Here is a 21,473-nt window from a genome sequence, read left to right as displayed (position 1 = left end):
GAAGGTGGCTCGGGTTGGGGGAGTTTTAGGGTTTTATTGTTTTGTCAAAGTGCTGTAGGATCGACGCTTTAAAGGTGGAGGTCGATCCTGACCTAAAAACAGAATGCATTTTCTGTCTTGGGGTTTAGGGATTGATCCTTGGAAGGGTGGGTGTCGATACTAGCAACCTCCGGAATACATTTTGCCCCATTTTGCTTCTTGAGATCGACTCTTCTAGTTCAAACTTGTAAAAATTGGCCCTTTCAAGCCTAATTCCATTCCAACTTCCTCCACTGACCTTCAAGTCCTAAATTTATGTATTTTTAAGGGTAAAATCAAGGTTTTTGAGTTATTGGAAAGGTTTCCTAAGCTCACCAAGTCTACCATCCGATTTATCCAACTTAGAATTTAGGGGTTTCACAATATTTAATGCCACATTAGCAAGAATATACCATGTTAGGACATTCAAAAACCATATTAGCATAGCAAATGAAAAAATTTTAACATCGTTAATAATTGGATTGACATTGTTAATTTTAAAAAGTAAAGAAATTCAATTTTTACAATTTATTATACAGAAATTAAATCCAACTTTGACAGAGTATATACACCAATTACATAATTTGAACTTAGAAAAACTATATCATAAAAGAATCACAAAATGAATACTTCACTTTAATATTTAAAATATTAAATATTAATATATTAAAATGTTAAAGTACGTATATTAATGCACTCCTTCCATTCCCATATGCATAATGCTTTATATATGATTATTCCTGTTAGAAAGTCAAACAATTGTTGTAAATTAGCCGTCATTCACCGTTAAATATAGTTTCCCTGTAAAATTCATGTGAGGCATTTCCATTGAATGGATAATATTAATATATACTCTGATCCCTTTCGGCAGTTTAGTAAAACGAATATGGACATGCACAAAGATAGGATACCTTCAAGTAGTTGAACATGGTAACAATTAATACTTACTAAAAAGAAAATTACAAAAAAGGACATGCTAATCCATGTTCAAAATCACAACTTGAAAGTCAGCTGGTCCAATCTTATATTTACATTTTAAGTGCTGTGGCCTACACGCTTATATTTGGTTGCTAATGGCAACTTCGAATCACCTTCCCAAGTCAAATGCATGGCTGTTTCTATATTCTCCAGTGAACCATCGTAATCTTAGTTGGAGTGCTGGGTTCGTTCCACTATTCCATGTTCAGATGATAAGTACAGAGCCAGAACAAAGACTTGGAAATTGAATGTTTACGGCGTGGAAATATTTGCCTTTCTCCCAGCTATAAGAGAGTTCATCTAAACTTCCAAACCAAGCCCAACTTACATTACTCGAAATTCGTAGCAGCTATAAGCATGTCAAATCACCGTAATCCCTGTCTTGTTCTCTTCCATGCTGTTTTGCTTTCTCTACTTCCATTGAAGATCACGTGTTCAGCAAGAACGCAAGCAGAAGCACTCGTCCAATGGAAGAACAGCTTGTCTTTTTCGCCACCTTCTCTCAACTCTTGGTCCTTGTCCAATCTCAACAACCTCTGCAACTGGACTTCCATTACCTGCGATGGTACTGGAACAGTCTCCGAAATCAACCTCTCCAATGCAAACATGTCTGGTTCCATCGCCCAACTCAACTTCACTCCATTTGCCAATCTCACGCGCCTTGACCTCATCAATAGCGGTATGGAAGGGCCAATACCGTCCGCAATTGGTACTCTGTCCAAACTCCTCGTCTTGGACTTGAGCAACAATTCTTTTGAAGGAAACATACCATCGGAGATAGGTCGTCTAACGGAGCTTCAATATCTGAGTCTATTCAACAACAATCTCAACGGTACCATCCCATCTCAAGTTAGCAATCTCCAAAAACTAAGGTACCTCGACCTTGGATTCAACTATTTTGTTTCTATTGACTGGTCGGATTTCTCGGTCATGCCTTTGTTGACACATCTAAGCTTAGATTACAATGACTTTGATCAATTGGAATTCCCTCAATTTATACTCAACTACCGTAATCTTACATCCCTAGACTTGTCACTGAATAAGTTGACTGGTCCAATACCGGAATCATTGTACACCAATCTGAGCAAGCTTGAGTATCTTAATCTCACAAGCAATGTCTTTGAGGGACCATTGTCATCGAACATTTCCAAGCTTTCCCAACTCATAGATCTCCGACTAGGAACCAATCAGTTAACCGGTTCAATTCCTGAGAGTATAGGAACCATGTCTAATCTTGAAACTGTTGAGTTGTTTGAAAATTCGTTTGAAGGGAAAATTCCATCTTCTTTTAGCCAACTAAGAAAGCTCAAGAAACTTGATCTCCACTCGAGTGGCTTAAATTCTACAATCCCATCCGAGCTTGGTTCCTGTACTAATCTGACCTTTTTGGCTTTAGCTGGGAATCAAATGAGTGGGAAGTTGCCTATGTCCTTGTCAAAACTCACAAAAATAATTGAGTTGGGTTTATCTGATAATTCTTTTGACGGTGAGATCCCGCCATCTCTCATTTCTAATTGGACCAACTTGATCTCTTTGCAACTTCAAAACAATTTATTCACGGGAAGGATTCCACCAGAAATAGGCCTATTGACAAAGCTCCACCTCCTCTTTCTCTATGGTAATAAACTCTCTGGCTCAATTCCTTCAGAGATTGGAAACTTGAAGTCCATGATTACTCTCGACCTTTCAGGAAATCAGCTTTCGGGTCCAATTCCTCGTACTGTATGGAGTCTTTCAAACCTTACACGTTTACAACTTTTCTATAATGAGCTTAGTGGCACAATTCCACCAGAGGTTGGAAACATGACCTCTTTGGAGTCTCTTGATCTCAACACAAATCTCTTGCATGGGGAATTACCAGACTCAATTTCTAGCCTCACTAACCTGAAATCCATCTCCCTGTTCACCAATAGCTTCTCAGGTAGCATTCCTCGGGATTTTGGAAAATATAGCCCTCATTTGGTTTATGTTAGCTTTTCGAACAATAGTTTCTCTGGAGAATTGCCCCCTGAATTATGCAGTGGCTTTAATCTTCAAAATCTCACGGTAAATGGGAACAACTTCACTGGGTCATTGCCAGCTTGCTTGAGGAGCTGTAGACAGCTATTAAGAGTCCGGTTTGATGGGAATCAATTTACGGGTAACATCACCAATGCATTTGGGGTTCATCCTTCTCTTGACTTTATTACTCTTAGTGACAATCAATTTACTGGTGAAATCTCTCCAAATTGGGGAGAGTGCCAAAATCTCACCAATCTAGAAATGGACAACAACAAAATTTCAGCTGAAATCCCTACTGAGCTTGGGAAGTTGAGTCGGTTGGGTGTCCTAAACTTGGCGGCCAATGAGTTGACAGGGGATATTCCTTTCGAATTGCGAAATTTGAGCATGTTGTTCAACCTCAATTTGAGCCAGAATAATCTCATAGGTGAGATCCCTTATATTGTTGGCAACTTAGAAAGGTTAGAGTACCTTGATTTGTCGAGGAACAAATTGACAGGAGTAATACCACAAGATCTTGAGAAGTGTGAAAAATTACTGAGCTTGAACTTGAGTCATAACAATTTATCTGGTGAAATTCCACGTGAGCTAGGTAGCTTGTCGGGTTTGCAGTACTTATTAGATCTTAGTAGCAATTCACTCTCAGGCACAATCCCTCGAGACCTAGGGAAGCTTGCGTCATTGGAGATTCTTAATGTTTCACATAACCATCTCTCAGGAAGAATCCCAACTTTGTCCAACATGATTAGTCTTCGTTCATTTGATTTTTCCTACAATGAGTTAACTGGCCCTATCCCAAATGATAGAGTATTCCAAAATGCTTCTGGAAATGCTTTTGTTGGAAACTCAGGTTTGTGCGGAGATGTTGAAGGATTGACTTCTTGCACTTTTAATCTTCCAAAGAGCAAGTCCAATAACAAGAAGATTCTTATTGCTATCATTGTTCCTATCTGTGGCATATTAATTCTAGCAACTATTGCTGCTGGAGTGTTAAAATATCACCAGCAAAGCAAATTGCTTGATGAGGAGACTAAAGGTAGTAAAAGGACTGATGTTTTTGAGTCAACCATTTGGGAAAGAGAAGGAAAATTTACATTTGGTGACATTGCCAAAGCCACAGAATGCTTTAATGACAAGTACTGCATTGGAAGAGGAGGATTTGGGACCGTTTACAGAGCGGTGTTGCCCACAGGTCAAGTAGTTGCAGTTAAAAAACTCAATTTGTCAGATTCTAGTGACATTCAAGCAACAAATCGCAAGAGTTTTGAGAATGAGATTCAAATGTTGACAGAAATTAGGCATCGAAATATCATAAAGTTGTACGGGTATTGTTCTAGAGAAGGGTGCATGTACTTGGTCTATGAATATGTGGAAAGAGGTAGTTTGGGAAATGTATTGTATGGAGCACAAAGGGGAGTGGGGCTAGGATGGGCTACAAGGGTGAGAATTGTGCAAGGATTGGCTCATGCAATTTCTTACTTGCATCATGATTGCTCTCCACCTATTATACACCGAGACATATCTTTGAATAACGTTCTTCTTGAGGAAGAATTTGAGCCAAGACTCTCGGATTTTGGCACTGCAAGGTTGTTGAATCCGGATTCATTGAACTGGACCACGGTTGCGGGGTCTTATGGGTACATGGCACCAGGTTAGCAAAGAATTTACTTAATTATGTTTCATTAGATGTTGTTGTCACAGTGGCTTTCTTTTCTCTTTTCCTTAATTTTCCATTGCAATGTGATTGTTGACTTTGTTAAATTTCTTTGTCTTCAGAGCTTGCACTCACAATGCAGATCACAGCTAAATGTGATGTTTACAGCTTTGGAGTAGTGGCATTAGAGATTATGATGGGAAAACACCCAGGCGAGCTCTTGAATTCCTTGTCATCGGTGACATTGTTATCCAACAATAAGGAATTGCTTTTGAAGGATCTGTTAGACCAACGGCTTCCACCTCCTATGGACCAAATAGCAGAGGAGGTTGTATTTGTTGTCACCATGGGCCTAGCATGCACACGCTCCAAACCGGAGGCACGACCGACCATGCGTTTTGTGGCACAAGAATTATCAGCAAGAACGCAGGCATGCTTGGTCGAGCCACTGGGAACAATAACCATTAGCAAGCTAACTAGCTTTCAGAAATAGAACAAAATTGAAATGATAGGTAGGTTTTAACCTGGAGAGGTAAAGAATAAGTTTTTATTACATTTTTGTTACATAGAAAGCAAATGTGCTTATGCCTTGTATCATATTTTCATTGTCTTACAGAGTGTTAGTATTGCAGCCCACATAACCGATAAGAAGATCGGATTTCAAATGATCAAAAGGTAATTGGTTGTAGAACAATCCGGACCGAGGATCAATGTTCTCTAACTATACATTTTCAACATACTTCATCTACCAATAACGAAATTGCAAAAGCAATATTCAACATTTTTGTACATAACCCCCTTTCTTTTTCTATTGTGGAAACTTTCGTCCTTGTAGCTTTCTTCGTGGAATACATACTAAAGAATAGATGGTGATTGGTGGGGTAAGAGTCAGTATCACCTTTATTATTATTATTTTATTTCTGTAGTATGAAATTGACTTTTGACTGAATGGGAACATTGGTTCCTACAATATATCGTCCACTGGCCTTCTGGGTGTGCTATGCCTATGATTGACCAACCAAAATGACGATACCAGGAAGGTGCAAACATCTTTGTTAAAGCAACTATTTATGGGGATGGGGGCCAAAGGAAGAGAATTTCATCCATCAATGCCTAAACTAAAACCCAGTCAGGCTCATCAATGCCTGGTTTCATCATTTTGATATGAAATAATTAATCTAATAGCTAAGAAACGTAATATGAAAAATTTATTAATGATCAGTTGTCAGAGGAAGGGGAGCTTCTTGCCTAGCCTACTCTTTTTATCTCATTATTTTGATTTTTTTTTTCTTTATGAAACATCTCATAATTACACTCTATTTTTATTTAGGAGACTTGATAAATTTTTTATTGTTTCACGTTAATTTTTGTTATTATGTTTTTTCTTATTGGCAATAAAAACCCTTAACTCAAACTTTATGGAGAGTCAAGATATTTGCAATGAATTTAATTTTAATACTTGTGTAAACTTATATTGTGTATTGTTTAATTAAAATTCAACTAAATTATCAGTAATCATCATTATTATCAAAACATCAAATTATGCATTTTAGTTTTCTAGTACTAAAGAAATTCGTAACAAAACTAGCCAATATCATTCTTCAGTGCGCTATCAACAAATTAGATCTTATGCTTCTTCAAAATTATCCAGGAAACAAATAGGGCTTGCAACACATCATCTAGCGCTATATTCGCAGTTGACAACTAATTCACAATATCTTGAAACATATTCAAGTGCAGGGGCGGAGGTTCATACCACCCCCCACCCCAAGTTTTGAAAATTTTTACTTAGTATATATATTTTTAATTGTTATGAGAAATAGTATATTTCTGAAGTTGTGGCCTTCCCAAATTTTTGAAAATCTGTATTTATTATATGCTTTTTATACCCCTCAAAATAATTTTTTTATATAATAATCTATACAAATAAAACATAATAAAATAACTCCGTAGACTCTTCTCAACTTCACCTTAATTCTTAATTAAGTTTCTTTACATCTTTTTTTCTCTAATTCTTTTTGTCTCCCTTCTCTTTTGTCTTTTCACTTTTACTTTACTCTTTTCTCACTATTGAAACACACTTCATTATTTAAAAGAGATTTATGAGTTTGGACAATAACCACTCACTACTATTGTGTGAAAGTAAAAAGAGGTAAATTTTTTTTTTTATCTTTTTCTTTCTATTTATATTAGTTAACTATTTATATATTTAACTATTGTGTGAAATCTTGTATATCGTATTTATGTATTATAGTTTTATATTTAGTATTTTAATTTTAAATATAAATAAAAAAAAATATTAGATGTTGGCTACATTAATTTTTTTAAAGTTTGATTAAAGTATGAGTAAGTTAAAAAACAATTGACAAATTCTTTTAAAAAAAAAATACAAATCGTTCAAATGATTGTCCTACATTTGAGTCACCAAGCCTAATGAAAATTATGAAAAGAAGACTTTGGCACTAAATGGATGATAAGTTTTTTGTAGATAATTTAGTTGTTTATATTGAAAAATACATTGCTAGCATTTTTAGTACAAAGTCAATATTAATGAATTTGAATTTATAAAACATCGTTGAATACAACTTTCGTAAAAGAGTATTGTAAGTTTTTCTTTTTTAATTCTTTTTGATTTACATGTTTTATAAAATTATCTGTTATGAATCATTTGATCATTGATTAAATTTAACATATTAATTTTAATAATTTTTAGTCTTTATACTTCATTTTTTGACCCCTAACAAAATTGACTAGCTCCATCTTTGTTCAAGTGCATAGCAACCAAATGAATGGCTTTATGCTTCAAATTTTGCAAGTTTCTTTGACGTGAACACTTTGTTCTGTGCAGTTTCCCTCTCACAAATAGTGGCTAACTTTTTCCAAAGTTGAATGGCAGTAGTCTCTTTAGCAACATAAGGAAACATACTAATAGCAATCCACTGTCTAAGGGTGCCAATAGTTTTCCAGTTCAGTATCTCCCATTCTCCCATTCTTTATCTATCTTGTCCCTAAGCTTAACTAAAGCACTCTCTATTGGATCACAAGTCTACAAAATAAAGGAGATCCTCCACCATTGACTTTCAAATTAAGTAATTCAACGAAATCAATTTAACCGTGAACCTGTAGCCTTTTCAAGAGCTTGATACCATTTGATAGGACTCAAGTCCTAATTTTTCTTTTTCTTCCCCTTAGCCGTCTACCGCACTTGCCAAAAAAATAAAAAGAAAAATTTGCAATTTGGCAGCTAACAAGAGAAAAGAAAGAAACCCTTGCGTCCGTAAACGTTGGCCTTTTGATCTTGCTCATGAACAAATGACTAATGATTAAAAAGGACATTACTCATTATTATATAAAAATTGACATAATGGTTTCACATGTAAATAAATTCGTACTTTAATGTATCCAGAAAAAGTGATTTTTAAATGTTTTTTAATCCATTTAAGAATATTTTTTGTTTTTACATTTGAAAAACTTTTGTACTTTTGATATTTTTTTAATTAATTTCTTAGTCTTTTTTCCTGTACAAAGACAAAGGAAAAGGGAAATTAATTAAGATTTATGGAAGACTAGATTAATATAAAATAAACAGAGCAAGATCTCTTTAATTAGTATAATAAATGCAAGGAAAAATGGGACATCATCTAGGCAGTATGGGAGGAAGACCTTATATACATACACTGAAAGTAAAAATAATAACTGAACTTCGATTGGACAAAAATGAAATGTGATAATTGGCCAAAAGGAGAAGTTTGAGCAATTGAGCTTGATTCCCTCTCGGCAAAATCCCCATAGTCAAGTTCGAAATCTAGTTTATTGGACTGACCAAAGAAAAAGGAAGTTTGAACTCTAAAAATTGATTGGCTTTTGATTATATAAATTCAAACTCAATTGTAGAAGCAGATTACTTATTTGAAGAATAGAGTAAAAACGCTACCGTTACAAACACTGTCGTGACAACTCACGTGTGTTGAAAATCAGATGCACAAGCAGCAGCCCAAAATAATAGCCGATATGTGCTAAAAATTAGCACAAAATCATGTACAAATAGTAGTCAAAATCATAGTTTACATGTGCTAAAATTCAGCACAAATTATCTCTGTATTGTTGAAAGCTTTCCATACAAACAACTCATGTATTCTATAAAAGTAGAGACTTTCTCTACACCAGAAATCAAGAGAAATAAACAAATAAATTCATCATCTGCACTTTTTATCTTCTTCTTTTCTTATTTTTCTTCACTTCCTATCTTCTTATCTTCTCTGTTGAGTTTTCCTTCATGGTATCAGAGTGATTAAGCACAGATTCATAGCCCACACTCTTCCTCTGTCACAACTCCTCTGTTTTCTGACTTAACTCCTTTTTTTTTTTTGACTCAACCCCTTTCTTCTCTTTATCGACCTTCTTAATATTTCTTTTTGATATCTCTCTTTCTAATACATATAGTTTCCAATAAAAGGAAATCTCTCTTTCTGATATCTTTTTCTTATCTTTCTTTTTATTTTAAAATCTTCCATTTCTGTCTATCTCTCCCACTTATCCCTCCTGCTTATCTTTCTGTTTATTTCTTATTCTCTCACACTGATATCTCCTATATTTTTTTTAAACAAATCTTTTTCTTTAACAAAAAAAAAAAAAAAAACTAATTGCCCAAATAGTTTCTTATATTCTTTTTTTTTCTTTCCATTAAATTTTCTTTAGTTGTCATCATTCTTCTATTAAGCTTCTTCAAATTTTCTTTCTATTAAATTTCTTCAAATCTTTTATTTTTCAATTTAAAACTCTTCAAGTCCTTTTCTAATCTGTTGAATTTCTTAAAGTTTTTTTTCTTCTTGAGTTCTTTTCTTACTTTTATTTAAAAAAAATCTATTGTTGTCTTTCTCCTATCTCTTATTTATGGCATCATCAAAATACCTATATCCTTTAGCTCTCAATATAGGCAATTTTGTCTCTATATGTCTCAATCAAACCAATTTTCTCCTTTGGAAAACCCAAATCATGGGACTAATTGAAAGTCAAGATATGTTGGAGTTTCTTGACGGAAAAAATCATGTTCCAGCAGATAATCCTGAATATTTGCATTAGAAGAAGTCTGATGCTCTTTTCCAAGGGTGGATTATTGGGACATTATCTGAAGAAGTCCTTGGCTTGGTTGTTGGGCTCGAAACCTCTTTTGATGCATGGATGCACTAGTAGAAGCATTTGCACAAGAATCACAAGAACGAGAATTTTATTTGTTGCAAAAATTGCAAACTCACAAGAAAGACAATCTCCAAATATCTGATTATATCAGGACATTCAAGGGGATATGTGATGATCTAGCAGCCATCGGGAAACCTGTTAGTGATCATACCAAGGTATTTCAATTACTTAAAGGTCTTGGCCTGGGATTTGAGCCTTTTTGTTACAACCATTAAGTAATCTATGGCTTTTGATAACTCTCTAAGAGTTCCAATAATGTTTAAGTTACTGACATAAACAGCAATTATTACAAATTCAGATCTGAATCCTTTTATAAAATACATGGGCATATAAGATTATTTTTATAGCCTTTTTTCAACAAATATTTGCTAAAGCGATTACACCACGTGTGTCTATATTGCTTTAATCCATATACATATTTATTTAATTTAATCGAATAAATTTTTTGAGAATTCAAATTTTGTGTTTTAGGCAACTTAAATCCTTTAGGGATTTTCATATAGATACTGTTATCAAGTGAGTTGTATAAATAAGTTGTAGTTACATTCATTAGACAAATTTTAATCTTTTCATTTAGAGTCAAACTTGTTAATATAGAATCGTTGCATCCACCACAAAGAACATATCTCTTCATACTAAATACTAGGTTTTTGGGTAAAACCTTGGGTGACAAGCCGTGCTTTATATCTCATAATTTCATTTTTTTCATTTCATATTCACACAAATACCTATTTATATCTCACTGGTTTTACATCATTTGATGTTATAGACACCTATTCGTCAAATAAAAATTAACCAAAAATATATAAACTAATTAAATAATATAATAAAAATAAAAATTAAAAAAAAAGAGGAACAGAGAAGGGAAAAAACTGAAAGTTTGTTCATCATCCTTTTCTAATCACCTCCAGTTGCTTGCCCCGGCCTTGCTTGTGTGAGGAGCTCTATGAAATCACATGATTGTACTCCTGAGATTGTCCAAAATTTTGGACAATTCGGATCTTTTAAAATAAAGGCAGATTCAACAAAAGGGGAGATTGAAGGGGGGGGGGGGGGGGGGGGGGGGCGGAGATTTTGGAAAACCAGAAAACGTTTCCCAAAAAAAACCCAACTTTTCAGAAACCAAAAAACCAGATTCAAACAAAATAAAAAAAATCAGATCTTTTAAAAACCAAAAAATCACAAAAACCAAAATGTCTTAGTTTTCTACTAACAGACTACCTTAGCCACAATAAAACAAAAATAAAAAATTACAACCAAAAAGAAACCAAAAAATACAAAAAAAAGGAAGAGCCAGATCTGAAATTTGCCATAGGAATCGGTGGTAGGGAAGGAGAGTTAGAGGTGAGACTTTTGGGAGTTTGAGAGAGAGAGAGAGAGAGAGAGAGAGAGAGAGAGAGAGAGAGAGAGAGAGAGAGAGAGAGAGAGAGAGAGAGAGCGTGGATCGGTGGTTGGAGGTTTGAGAAAGGGAAAGAGAGAAGAAAAAGAACCAACACCCAATCTTTCAGAAACAAAAAACCAGATTCAAACCAAAAACACAAATCTTCCAAACAAAAAAAAAAAGAAAAAGAATTGAAAAATCCTAAACTACTAACAGACTACTTTAGCCACAATCAAAGAAAGATAAAAAATCACAACCAAAAAATACAAAAAATATACAAAAAGAAAAAAAAATGGGAGAGATGGCGACGACCTAGGATTTTGGGTTCGAATTTGTTTGGGATAGGGAGATTTGTGATTTTTTGGGAGGGTTTGAAAGTGGGATAACAAGCACCTAAAAAGGAGGGAGAAATCAGAGCTCTTTGGACAGATCAAGAGTTAGCCGACAAAGGGAAGATATATTCAAGGTTTTGGGGTGACCGGGCTTCAAGCTACTAGTGGAGGGGAAGGTGAGAGAGAAGGAGAAAGAGGCAGCTGAAAAGGTTAGAGAGAAGTGAGAGGGTGGCTACGACTAGAGAGAGAAAAGGAAAGAAGAAAATGAAAGGAGAGGAGAAAAATAGAGTTTTTATACCTAGGGTTGGTAGCTATTAAACGACGTAGTTTTGAGAGATAGAGAAATTGCCGCATAAGCATCAAATGGTATGTTTGGTGTGAAGCACACTGGGCTGAAGAGACAGGCTTGGGACCTTCCTGCGTGGATCAATTTTCTTAGGTCATTACTTAAGCCCAAGTCAGGTGAAGGCTTTATTTTTTTATATAGATCTGTTGTGGCTTGGGCTGGTCCATTTTGTTTGTTCTTAGGATTATTGTGTAATTGTGTAGGATTGAGTTCAAATTATTTTAGCATAATATTCTAAAAAATAGCTAGGTAATATTTTTAGAGTTAGGAAATTAATACAAATAGAAAAGTATGTAAATAATAATAACAAAAAGATAATAAAGTAAAAATATATATTTTTTAGAAAAATGTTTAGTTATGGAAAGGATTTGAATTAAGGAGAATATTTATTAAAAATATATAAACCTTGGCAAATGAAACATACATATAAAACAAAAATAAATGTCTAAATAAAGTATAGTTATAGTAATGGATTTAGTTAAGTTAAAGAAATAAATAATAAAAAAGAAAGAAGGATAGGATAAAAAAGAAAAGAAGAAATATTTATATTATAAATATATTTAGATACTCTTAAATATAATAAATAAAAATGCATGATTTAAATATAATTATTATAAAAAATGAAATAATCATTTTGAATGATCTGACGATAGAATTCCACTTAAAAAGGGCAAAGAGTTGCCTCTTTCGGGTGGATTTCTTTGGTGCGGAGTTCGAAATGGATTTTCACCAAAGCGTTGGGATAAATCCGAATTCTATACTCCAATATCCATTAACTCAAATAATCGTTGTTAAAAGATAATATATACAAGAAAAAATAAATTTACATAATGTTCGAGACGGATTTTCACCTAAGCATCGGGTTAAATCCGAATTCTATACTCCAATATCCATTAACTCAAATAATCATTGTAAAAAATAATATATATTAGAAAAAATAAATTTACATAATGTTACATTTAAATCTAAATTAATGTAGTTAGTTAATTAGCTTAAACAAACATCACTAAATAAAGTTAATTCAACCCTTAAAAATTAATTAATTGTTTATTTGATAAAATATATAGTTAAGTAAAAAATATTAATCCATAATATTAATTAAGGAATATAGATTTAAATAGAAAACTCTAAAAAAAAAATACAAATAATAATAAATAATAATAAATATATGAACAAGGTAATAAAACACCCTAAATTATTAAACATATTATCAAATGAATAACAAACAAACTAAATTAATAAACATGTTCATGTAGATATAATCATTTTATCCTGTCATAGCATGCCACGCTTGTTTTGTTAATGGGGCGAGAATTCTGATGATGGGATTTCCTCAAAGAGCTCGTAGAGACGAGTCTTTCTTGGGATATCCCTAGGTGAGAAAAACTTCTAGACTTCACCAAAGCGTTGGGATGATCTACAAATAATTTTTTGATAAAAGATTGCCAACCTCTTCATTTAAAATTGAACAAATCATAACATCATTTTACGACTGTATGATGTGCATCCATGAAATCGAATAAAAGACTCAATCAACTAATATAACAAAGAATTAATTAATAAGTAAAGATTAAGGAAATATAGGAATAAAACCAACGGTAGGCTACAATAGGATAACTTAAGATTAAATGGTATCGTTTGTGGAACGAGCGTTAAGGAGGTGCTAACCCTTCTCCGTGCGTAGCCGCACTCCTGAACCCATCTGAAAAAAATCGTAGTTCAGTTCTCGTTCTTTCGACGGACTTAAAATTAATTTAGAATTTCGTCGATTAGAACCAAGTTAATAAGTGACCAATCGCACCTAAGTAAAAAAAAGATTGATGGCGATTCCTCAATTACCCCACATCTAGCGGTCGGGTTCCTAGACCTGCACGTTACGACAGATGGTGACTTCGTTGGGGACAAAAGAGAGTCTAGCCATAATTAATCATAGGTTATCTTGAAACCCTAAATAATGTAGTGTTTCCTTTAAATTTGAGCATATGTTTTATGCATTTTGGTTTTGCGTATTAATTGTTTTATGATCATTATTTTATTACTTTTTTAAATTGTACAGAATTTAGGATAGAGGGATGTGAGATTGTCCGTCAAAGGTTGGTACGTTCCTTCACACACATGACACATGTTGTATTCATGCATAAGCCTTCTACTCGGGCTTTGTCCTTTATTAGGAAGGAGTTTAATAGCTACGCTCTCGTGAGGTGATAACCTTAGTATGGACTAGTGAACACTCCTACTCAAATTGAACCTGGTTCATTTGAAGCTTGTAATGGGTAGGTGAGGACTAGGGTGACTTACTATGTTACGACTCGGTACTCCCCTCGAGCCAGTGACAACCGTCGTGACGTCTCAGTAGACATTCGTTACTCGTAGTGTCAACCAGAATCCCACAAGGCTTTAGTACCATTTTTCTCATCTCCCTTGTGAGTAATCATCACCAAACCTGGTTTTTAAAGAATTTTAAGCTTTTTCCCTTTCAAAATCGTGGAAAAATAATTTTTGCCTCACAGGGGCGTTTTCATCATTTTTCCTCGAGATTTTTCGAACTCGACTAAAAATATAGTAGATGAGTGGAAAACACATATTTCATGATTTAGAATAAATTTGGGTGTCTAAAACATTTATTAAAAATGATATTGCAACTATTTGAATAAAATAAAAATATTCAATAAAAAATTCTAACTTCTCGTAAAAGAATATTTATAGAGTCATTGGTAAATAATTTTTGTAATGTAAAAGCTAAATAAATTCATTCATACTATAATACAGATAACCGGGATATGAAATTTACTTTATAGTGACTCGTGGGCCCACAAGCAACAAAAGTGCACAAAGACAGTAAACCTACAGTTTTTGGAGTAGTAAAGCCGACTATAATCCTTGACGATATCTACTATCCACAGGCTACCTCGGGGCCTGAAATGGTTGAAAAGGAGGGTGGTGAGATTATAAAATTTCAGTGAGTAAACAGATACCATTTAAACCATCTAAAGTCGAGTAAATGGAGACAATTAAAATAAGTCATCATACTATAATTTCATTACCTTTCAACTCATTTCAACCAAATAAACAACTAGGCTTATGATTTCCTGAAAAGCTTGGCTCGTGCCAAAAATCATTCTCATACTCAGTTATCAGGGATACCTTAGCCGAGGGCTATCCCAATCGAGTCCGCCAAGGCTGTTAAAAAGTTATGTACGCATAAAATCATATTTTTATTTTGAAAACATAGCCGTTACTTGGCGTTGGCCGAGTTCACCCTCACGTGGTGGTTTGGCGTGAAGCGAACTTTAAAGTGTTAACCTCAGGAGTTATCCATCCGCGCCTCTCATACTGAGGTATGAATATGACCAGGTTTCGTGCCCCTCTAATAGGCTAGTCCATAGAACCAGCCCACTGCAGCAAGCTAAACCCACCATATAATAAAATTTTGCAATAGCATGACAATTATTTTATTTTATAGCCTCTCAAGGCAAACAATAATTTATACATTTCAACACAAATACCAATTTAGCCATTCATGCCAATATTGTCATAAGTCATTCAATTTAAACCTTGAATTTACAAGATATGAAAACAGTCTCCAATTACTCTATTTTCCAAACCATCATTTCATTTCAAGACAATTTACAAAATCATTTTATTAAATCACATTTTAATTACAAAACATAAAGATTTACCATTTAACTCATTTTTCATAAAATCACAAAATTGGATAAAAATCACTTTAGATAATTAAGACGATAGTAAGGTTACTCACTGTACTAGGAGTTCGATATACTCCTATTCCCAGTCTTCGGGGCATAATCTCTTTACCCTTGTTAGAGGGCTTACCACCTATACATCATCCGTGACATGAATTTCAATAAATTGTGTCAATTTATCGTAAACTATTTCAGGCTCTATAAATCTATATGAATGCATGAAATGTGATGCAAAATGTCTGAATAGCCGTTTAAATACGGTATTCGACCTAATTCGTACTATTTTCGGTGTAATTGGCTAAAACCTTCAATTTAACTCCAAATTGATTTCTTTCACTTTTTACACTCCAATTATACTTAAAATACCTCAATGACTGTGAATATGATTCAATTTATCGGTCCGAACCATAAATCGCACATGTCTATACATTAGGTAAAAATTTGGATTTTCATGCTAAAATTTTTTATTAAATTTCTAGCCTCACCAATCATTAAATACCCCAAATTTATCATGAAATATCATCAATTTCAGCCTCAATATCCTCCCTAGAAAATTCGGCCTCTTGTGGGTTTGTTAAGAACAAAGTGATTCATTGCTAGATTTTCATACTTTCCATTACCAACCAACCAAAAACACTTAATTAGCTTGAAATCTAGCAAAATCAATGCTAAAAACCTCTCATCTCAAATTCGGCCAGCATGGGTTCATCATGCAAACTTGAGTTCTAAGCATGGAAAATGAAAAAGAAAGCATGGTTAATGTAAATCACAAGATAAAATCACAAAATTTTACCTTTATTAGCTTAATCCCTTGAAATCTCACACTTTTTCTTCAGTTTTCCCACCTAGGGTTTGTGTTCTTTCCTTTCCTCTTCACTTCATGCTTTGGCCGGCCATATGGGTGTGACTAAGAGAGTTTTAAATAGATTTTACAAGGAAATTCTAGAATAATCCAAGCTTAACACATGGCACGTTTCCATTGGTCCATGTGTAATACTTATCCATTAAGCAATCTCTCTCCACCACATAAAATGTTTTAATTATCCACAACGTAAAATGTTAATGGCTGAAATCCATGGGCATGACAAGTGTTAGGTGGTGTAAAATTTCAAAATTCTAACTTTGCCCCAATAAACTAGTAAAATTACCGTTTTGCCCCTAGGACTCCAAAAATGTCAAAATTTAAAATTTTCACCTCTCAAACTCAAATCATACTCCAATGAGTCAAATGTGATAAAAATTTTTTCTAAAAATTCTTATTTTGTCATCGAGTGACAAAATTACCATTTTACCCCTAGAACATGAAAATTTCAAATTGATTCCAATTCAGCCCTCGAACTCCAAATCATCATTTTAAGTCATTCTGGGGTTTTAAAATTCTCAATTTCATCTTAAGATCTCTATTTAGACTAGTTTGAAGTTTAATTCAACTTAATAGTACCATTTGGTACAATATCGACTTTTGACGATTTTTCGGGGCTTTCCAAGTATGCAAGCATATTGTCAATCACATGAAGGACATGACAAGTACTTTATAAGATCGAGCTTGACATCCTAGTCCTAGTGGACGATAGTGAGGAACAATTTGGGAACCTTTAGCCTCATTCAAAACCCAAATCCAACATATAGAGTGTCCGTAAGTGCCATTTCCCTAGGTAGACCTTCACCCATGCATTAAAGAGTAAGACCTTGAATCAGGACACTTGAAGGAACAAATCTGTCCTAGTAGTCTTTTTTGATAAAATAAAAATAACACGTGTTAAAGTGATTTAAAAAAAAAAAACACAAAAAATGCTTTCCTTTTCCATCTTTAAAAAAAAAAAAGAGAAAGGAAAAAGATTTTTGACATTCATTATTTTTAGAATACTTTTCTCTCTACTTTTACTTTAAAAATCTCATATGAATAGCTTTCTTTATTTTCTCTTAAAAAAAAAAGATAAACATGAAAAAAAGGGAGGATTTTTTTTCTTTCACGAAAAAAAACAAAAAAATAAAAAAAAAACAAACAAAAAAAAAAAGAGAGAAAGAGATATTCCCTTCGAGTGAGGTCTTCTCAAAAAAAAAAAAAAAAAGAGTCTTTAGTTCTTGTTGTCCAAAGAGAAAGAGAGAAAAACTTCTTCTTTTACAAAAAAAAAAAAAAAATAAAATAAGGAAGGTAAAAAGAGAAAATGATGTTTCTTGCGAAAAGGAAAAGAGAAAGAAAATGGTTCTTCATTTAAGTAGAAAGAAGAGAGAACATAAAAGGGTTTTTTTTTTCTTCCATTTTCTTCAAAAACCACAAAAAGAGAGGGATTTTAGTTTAAATAAAATTTTCTACCTCTCACTATACATGATTTCCAATAATGTGGTTTTCCATTTCATTTCATACCATCCATGCATCAAGGCATCATAGCATTTCATGCATACATGCAAATATCATATTTTCATCTATATGCAATCATTTCATGTTTGTTCTAATTAAGAAGAACCTTACAATGTTGTTAGCTGTGTAGGAAAGAGAATAAATCCCTTTTTGAAAATTTTTTTAGTAAAGTTTCAAATTTTTTGTTTTTAATTTATTTTGGTTTGGGTTAAAAGGATTGAACGATATGGTACATCAATTGGAAGTAAGTATAAGTGCATTGGAACGTAATCAAGAAGAATTTGGACATGACCTTCGAGAGATGAAAGGACAAATGGCCAAATTGATGGAAATGGTTGAACGTCTCAATGAAGCCAAAGGAAAGCACCCTCAAGAATCCCATGCTTCAAATCGAACCAAACCAAAAGTAATCATTGAATAAAAATCAATTTATCCTTGATGAACCCAACACATTGCTTAGTGGCTCAAGTAAGGATCAAGGTCTGGAAAAAAATTGTAAAAGGGATGGATGAGTTGAACACGTAAATGATTGAGTTAAAAAGTTTCATGACCAAGATGGGATCTCCAGATGCTACACAACCACCGAACAATGGGTTGCAACCAAGGGCATTTTCTAAACCCACCACTTTTCAACACGCAAGAATCAATTTGCACCCAAATTCATACTTTTGTCCAAGCACTTTTCGACCTCCTTTTCAACAGGCCTTTCAAAGCCAACCACGGGCACAGTTATCAATCACCCTTACTCTTAGCTTAGGCACCCCTAAAAAACAATCCAGAAAGAAAAAAACAATTTGACCCTATACCCGTTACCTACAAAGAACTCTTTCATTAATTAGTGCATGATCATCTTATTGCCCCAATGCCTTTGGAACCCTTACGACCTCCATACCCAAAGTGGTTCAATTTAGATGCAAGATGTGATTATCATGGTGGAGCTATGGGAAATTCCATCAAAGATTATAATGCCTTCAAGTATTGAGTGCAAGCATTAATTGATGCCAAATGGTTCGATCCAACAAAAGTGATAGGGCATGATTGTGGGGAGCACAATTAAGTGTCAAGATGAAAGAAAGTTTGACTGTGCTGATTTTTTTTAGAAAAGTTTTTGTTAAGACCTTAGGATATTTTAATCTTTGACTTTTTTTGAATCTTGTAAGAATGGGTTCATGTTTTTGAAGAATTATGTTGACTTTTGAGGTATTGTTCAACATTTTTCTAAATGTTGTTTTATAAAAAAAACCATTAAAAAATAAAAAAAGAAAGTTTATTTGAAATGTAATCAGGTTGGTGCACTATTCATAATCAAGTGTCTTTGTGTTTCAAATCACTCGTCATACATTTAATCATCCCATCATGCATTCAAACATCCTTCGATTTGGACACACATGCATGCATCATTCATCTTCCTTTGTTGCAAGTAGCATCACCTGACTTTACTACATTCCATGAAAGAAGAAGTAAAATTACTGTTGATTTTCACGAATAAAAGATCTCTTTTTTAATTATATTGAAAGAGCGAGATACTTAGAAAGATCTTTGGTATAATTTGTTTTCATCTTGTGAAAGGAGAAAAACTTGAGGGAGCCCACTTACAATTGGCACAATATAAGGGCTCAAGCCAGAATCATGGGAGATGAATAATCAAATTTGATAGACAAGATGGAGAAGACTCAAGGAAAGATGAGAAAACAGTTGGCAAAGCTAATGGAGATAGTGAATGCCAACGAAAAGAGGGGGACTATCGAAGGATCTTTAATTTTCAAAGATTAAGCCAATTGTCAACGCAAAGGTAAACTATGCAAATTTTGGGGGCAAATCTTTCTAATCAGGTTCTTTCACTTGACTTGAATGACTTTAAGGAACACGAAAAATTGAAAGTGGACTTATCAAGACCAAGAAAAAAATTGAGAATGCAACAAAAGTATGACATTTTAGAAGAGCGCTTCAAAGCCATAAAGGTAACGGATCTTTATGATTTTGTTAAGGCAAGGGAATTAAGTTTGGTGCCTAATGTGGTTATCCCACCCAAGTTTAAAGTCCTGGAGTTTGAAAAGTATGATGGAACCAAATGCCCTAAGGCACATTTGATCATGTATTGCAACAAGATGGCTCCATATGCCCATGATGAGAAATTGCTCATTCATTTTTTCCAAAATAGTTTGAAGGGAGCTGCGGTTAAATGGTACTTCAAGTTGGAAAAAAATTATATTTGCACATGGAAAGATTTGGCCAAAGCATTTTTGGGACGATACATGCACAGGCTAGAAGCAATTCTTAATCGAATAATCTTCCAAAACATGAAAAGAAGCCTTTCTGAAAGTTTCAAGGAGTATGCTTGTAGGTGGAAGGAAATAGCATCACAAGTCCAATGTCAAACCCTGCTTTGTAAAATAATTATAATGTAATTTACATGCTCGATAGAATGTTTGTATATTTAGGAAGTTCGAGAAATCGTTAAATGATGATATTGCCCTTAATGATACCATTGAGTCGATTAAGCCTCGAACTAGTTTAAATAGGAATTTTAAGGTGAAATTAAGAGTTTCACAGTTCAGGGATGACTCAAAATGGTAATTCGGAGTTCGAGGATCAATTTGGAGTCAAATCAAAATTTTCACTATCTAGGGGTAAAATCGTAATTTTTCCACTCGTAGACAAAATTTGAGATTTTGAGAGAATTTAGATCACTTTTGACAAATTGGAGAATGGTATGAGTATAAGGGATGAAAAATATGTCTATGGGCAATTTTTCAGTTTTTGAGGCAAAAATGTAATTTTTCACTTTAAGGGGGTAAAAGTGTAATTTTTAAAAATTTACCCCACCAAAACTTTGGAAAAGTCTAGAAATTTCATGGAAGACATGGATAAGTGAAGAGGATTGAGTGGTAGAAAAAGAAAGTCAAAAAGATGGCTAGAAAAAAATAAAATAATAAAATATTCAAAAGGTAAATAAAATAATAATATTTTATTAAGCCTATTAAAAAGGCTTGAAAATTCCAGAATTATTCATTGGGAGGGTCAGCCAAAACCAGCAGGAGAGAGAGAGAAATAAGAACAAACCCTAGAGTGAGAAAATTCAAAGAAAAAGTGTGATTTTTCAAGGAATCAAGTGTTTAAAGGTATGATTTTTCAAGCTTAGCTTAAGATTTATCATTTCCATGCATTTCTCCTTATTTTTCATGGTTAAATTATGTGTTCTGATGATGGATTCAAATCTGATCATATGGGTTTAGAGAGAGAAAGTTGTTAGATTAATTTGATTTTGAACTATGTTAGTGTTTAGTGTTAGTTTAGCATGTTTATGAGTAAAACAACAAGAAAAATATTCATTTTCTCCATGAATTTCTCTAGCCCGAATCTAGCCAATGGTGTGTGAGGATGAGGTTGACTTTATTTTAAGAGAATTAGATGGAAAAATGATGAATTATGAGGTTGAAAATTTAATGGGAATTTTTGGTGCAAAAAATTGAAATTTTTACCCATTAGGGGTAAAAG

The 21,473-nt window shown here is 33.6% G+C and overlaps 1 protein-coding gene across 2 annotated transcripts; it reads left to right on the top strand.

The window, feature by feature from the left end:
- The first annotated feature begins 1,113 nt into the window (after positions 1-1,113).
- Positions 1,114-5,563, top strand: LOC18613085 (uncharacterized). 2 transcript variants are annotated; one of them, XM_018114310.2, is made up of 3 exons: positions 1,114-4,648; positions 4,774-5,163; positions 5,284-5,563. In XM_018114310.2, exons 1-2 carry the CDS (start codon positions 1,354-1,356, stop codon positions 5,142-5,144), a joined length of 3,666 nt encoding a protein of 1,221 aa, XP_017969799.2. In that variant the 5' UTR covers positions 1,114-1,353; the 3' UTR covers positions 5,145-5,163; positions 5,284-5,563. The 2 variants fall into 2 exon arrangements, with proteins under 2 accessions (XP_017969799.2, XP_017969798.2); XM_018114309.2 differs by having other exon boundaries at positions 1,115-4,648; positions 5,268-5,563.
- Positions 5,564-21,473: the final 15,910 nt, after the last annotated feature.

The sequence above is a fragment of the Theobroma cacao genome, chromosome 1, assembly GCF_053813885.1.
Source record: "Theobroma cacao isolate CCN51 chromosome 1, ASM5381388v1, whole genome shotgun sequence".
NCBI lineage: Eukaryota > Viridiplantae > Streptophyta > Magnoliopsida > Malvales > Malvaceae > Theobroma > Theobroma cacao.
The sequence above is the reverse complement of the archived record's forward strand: the minus strand, read 5'-3'. Positions and strand labels throughout refer to the sequence as shown.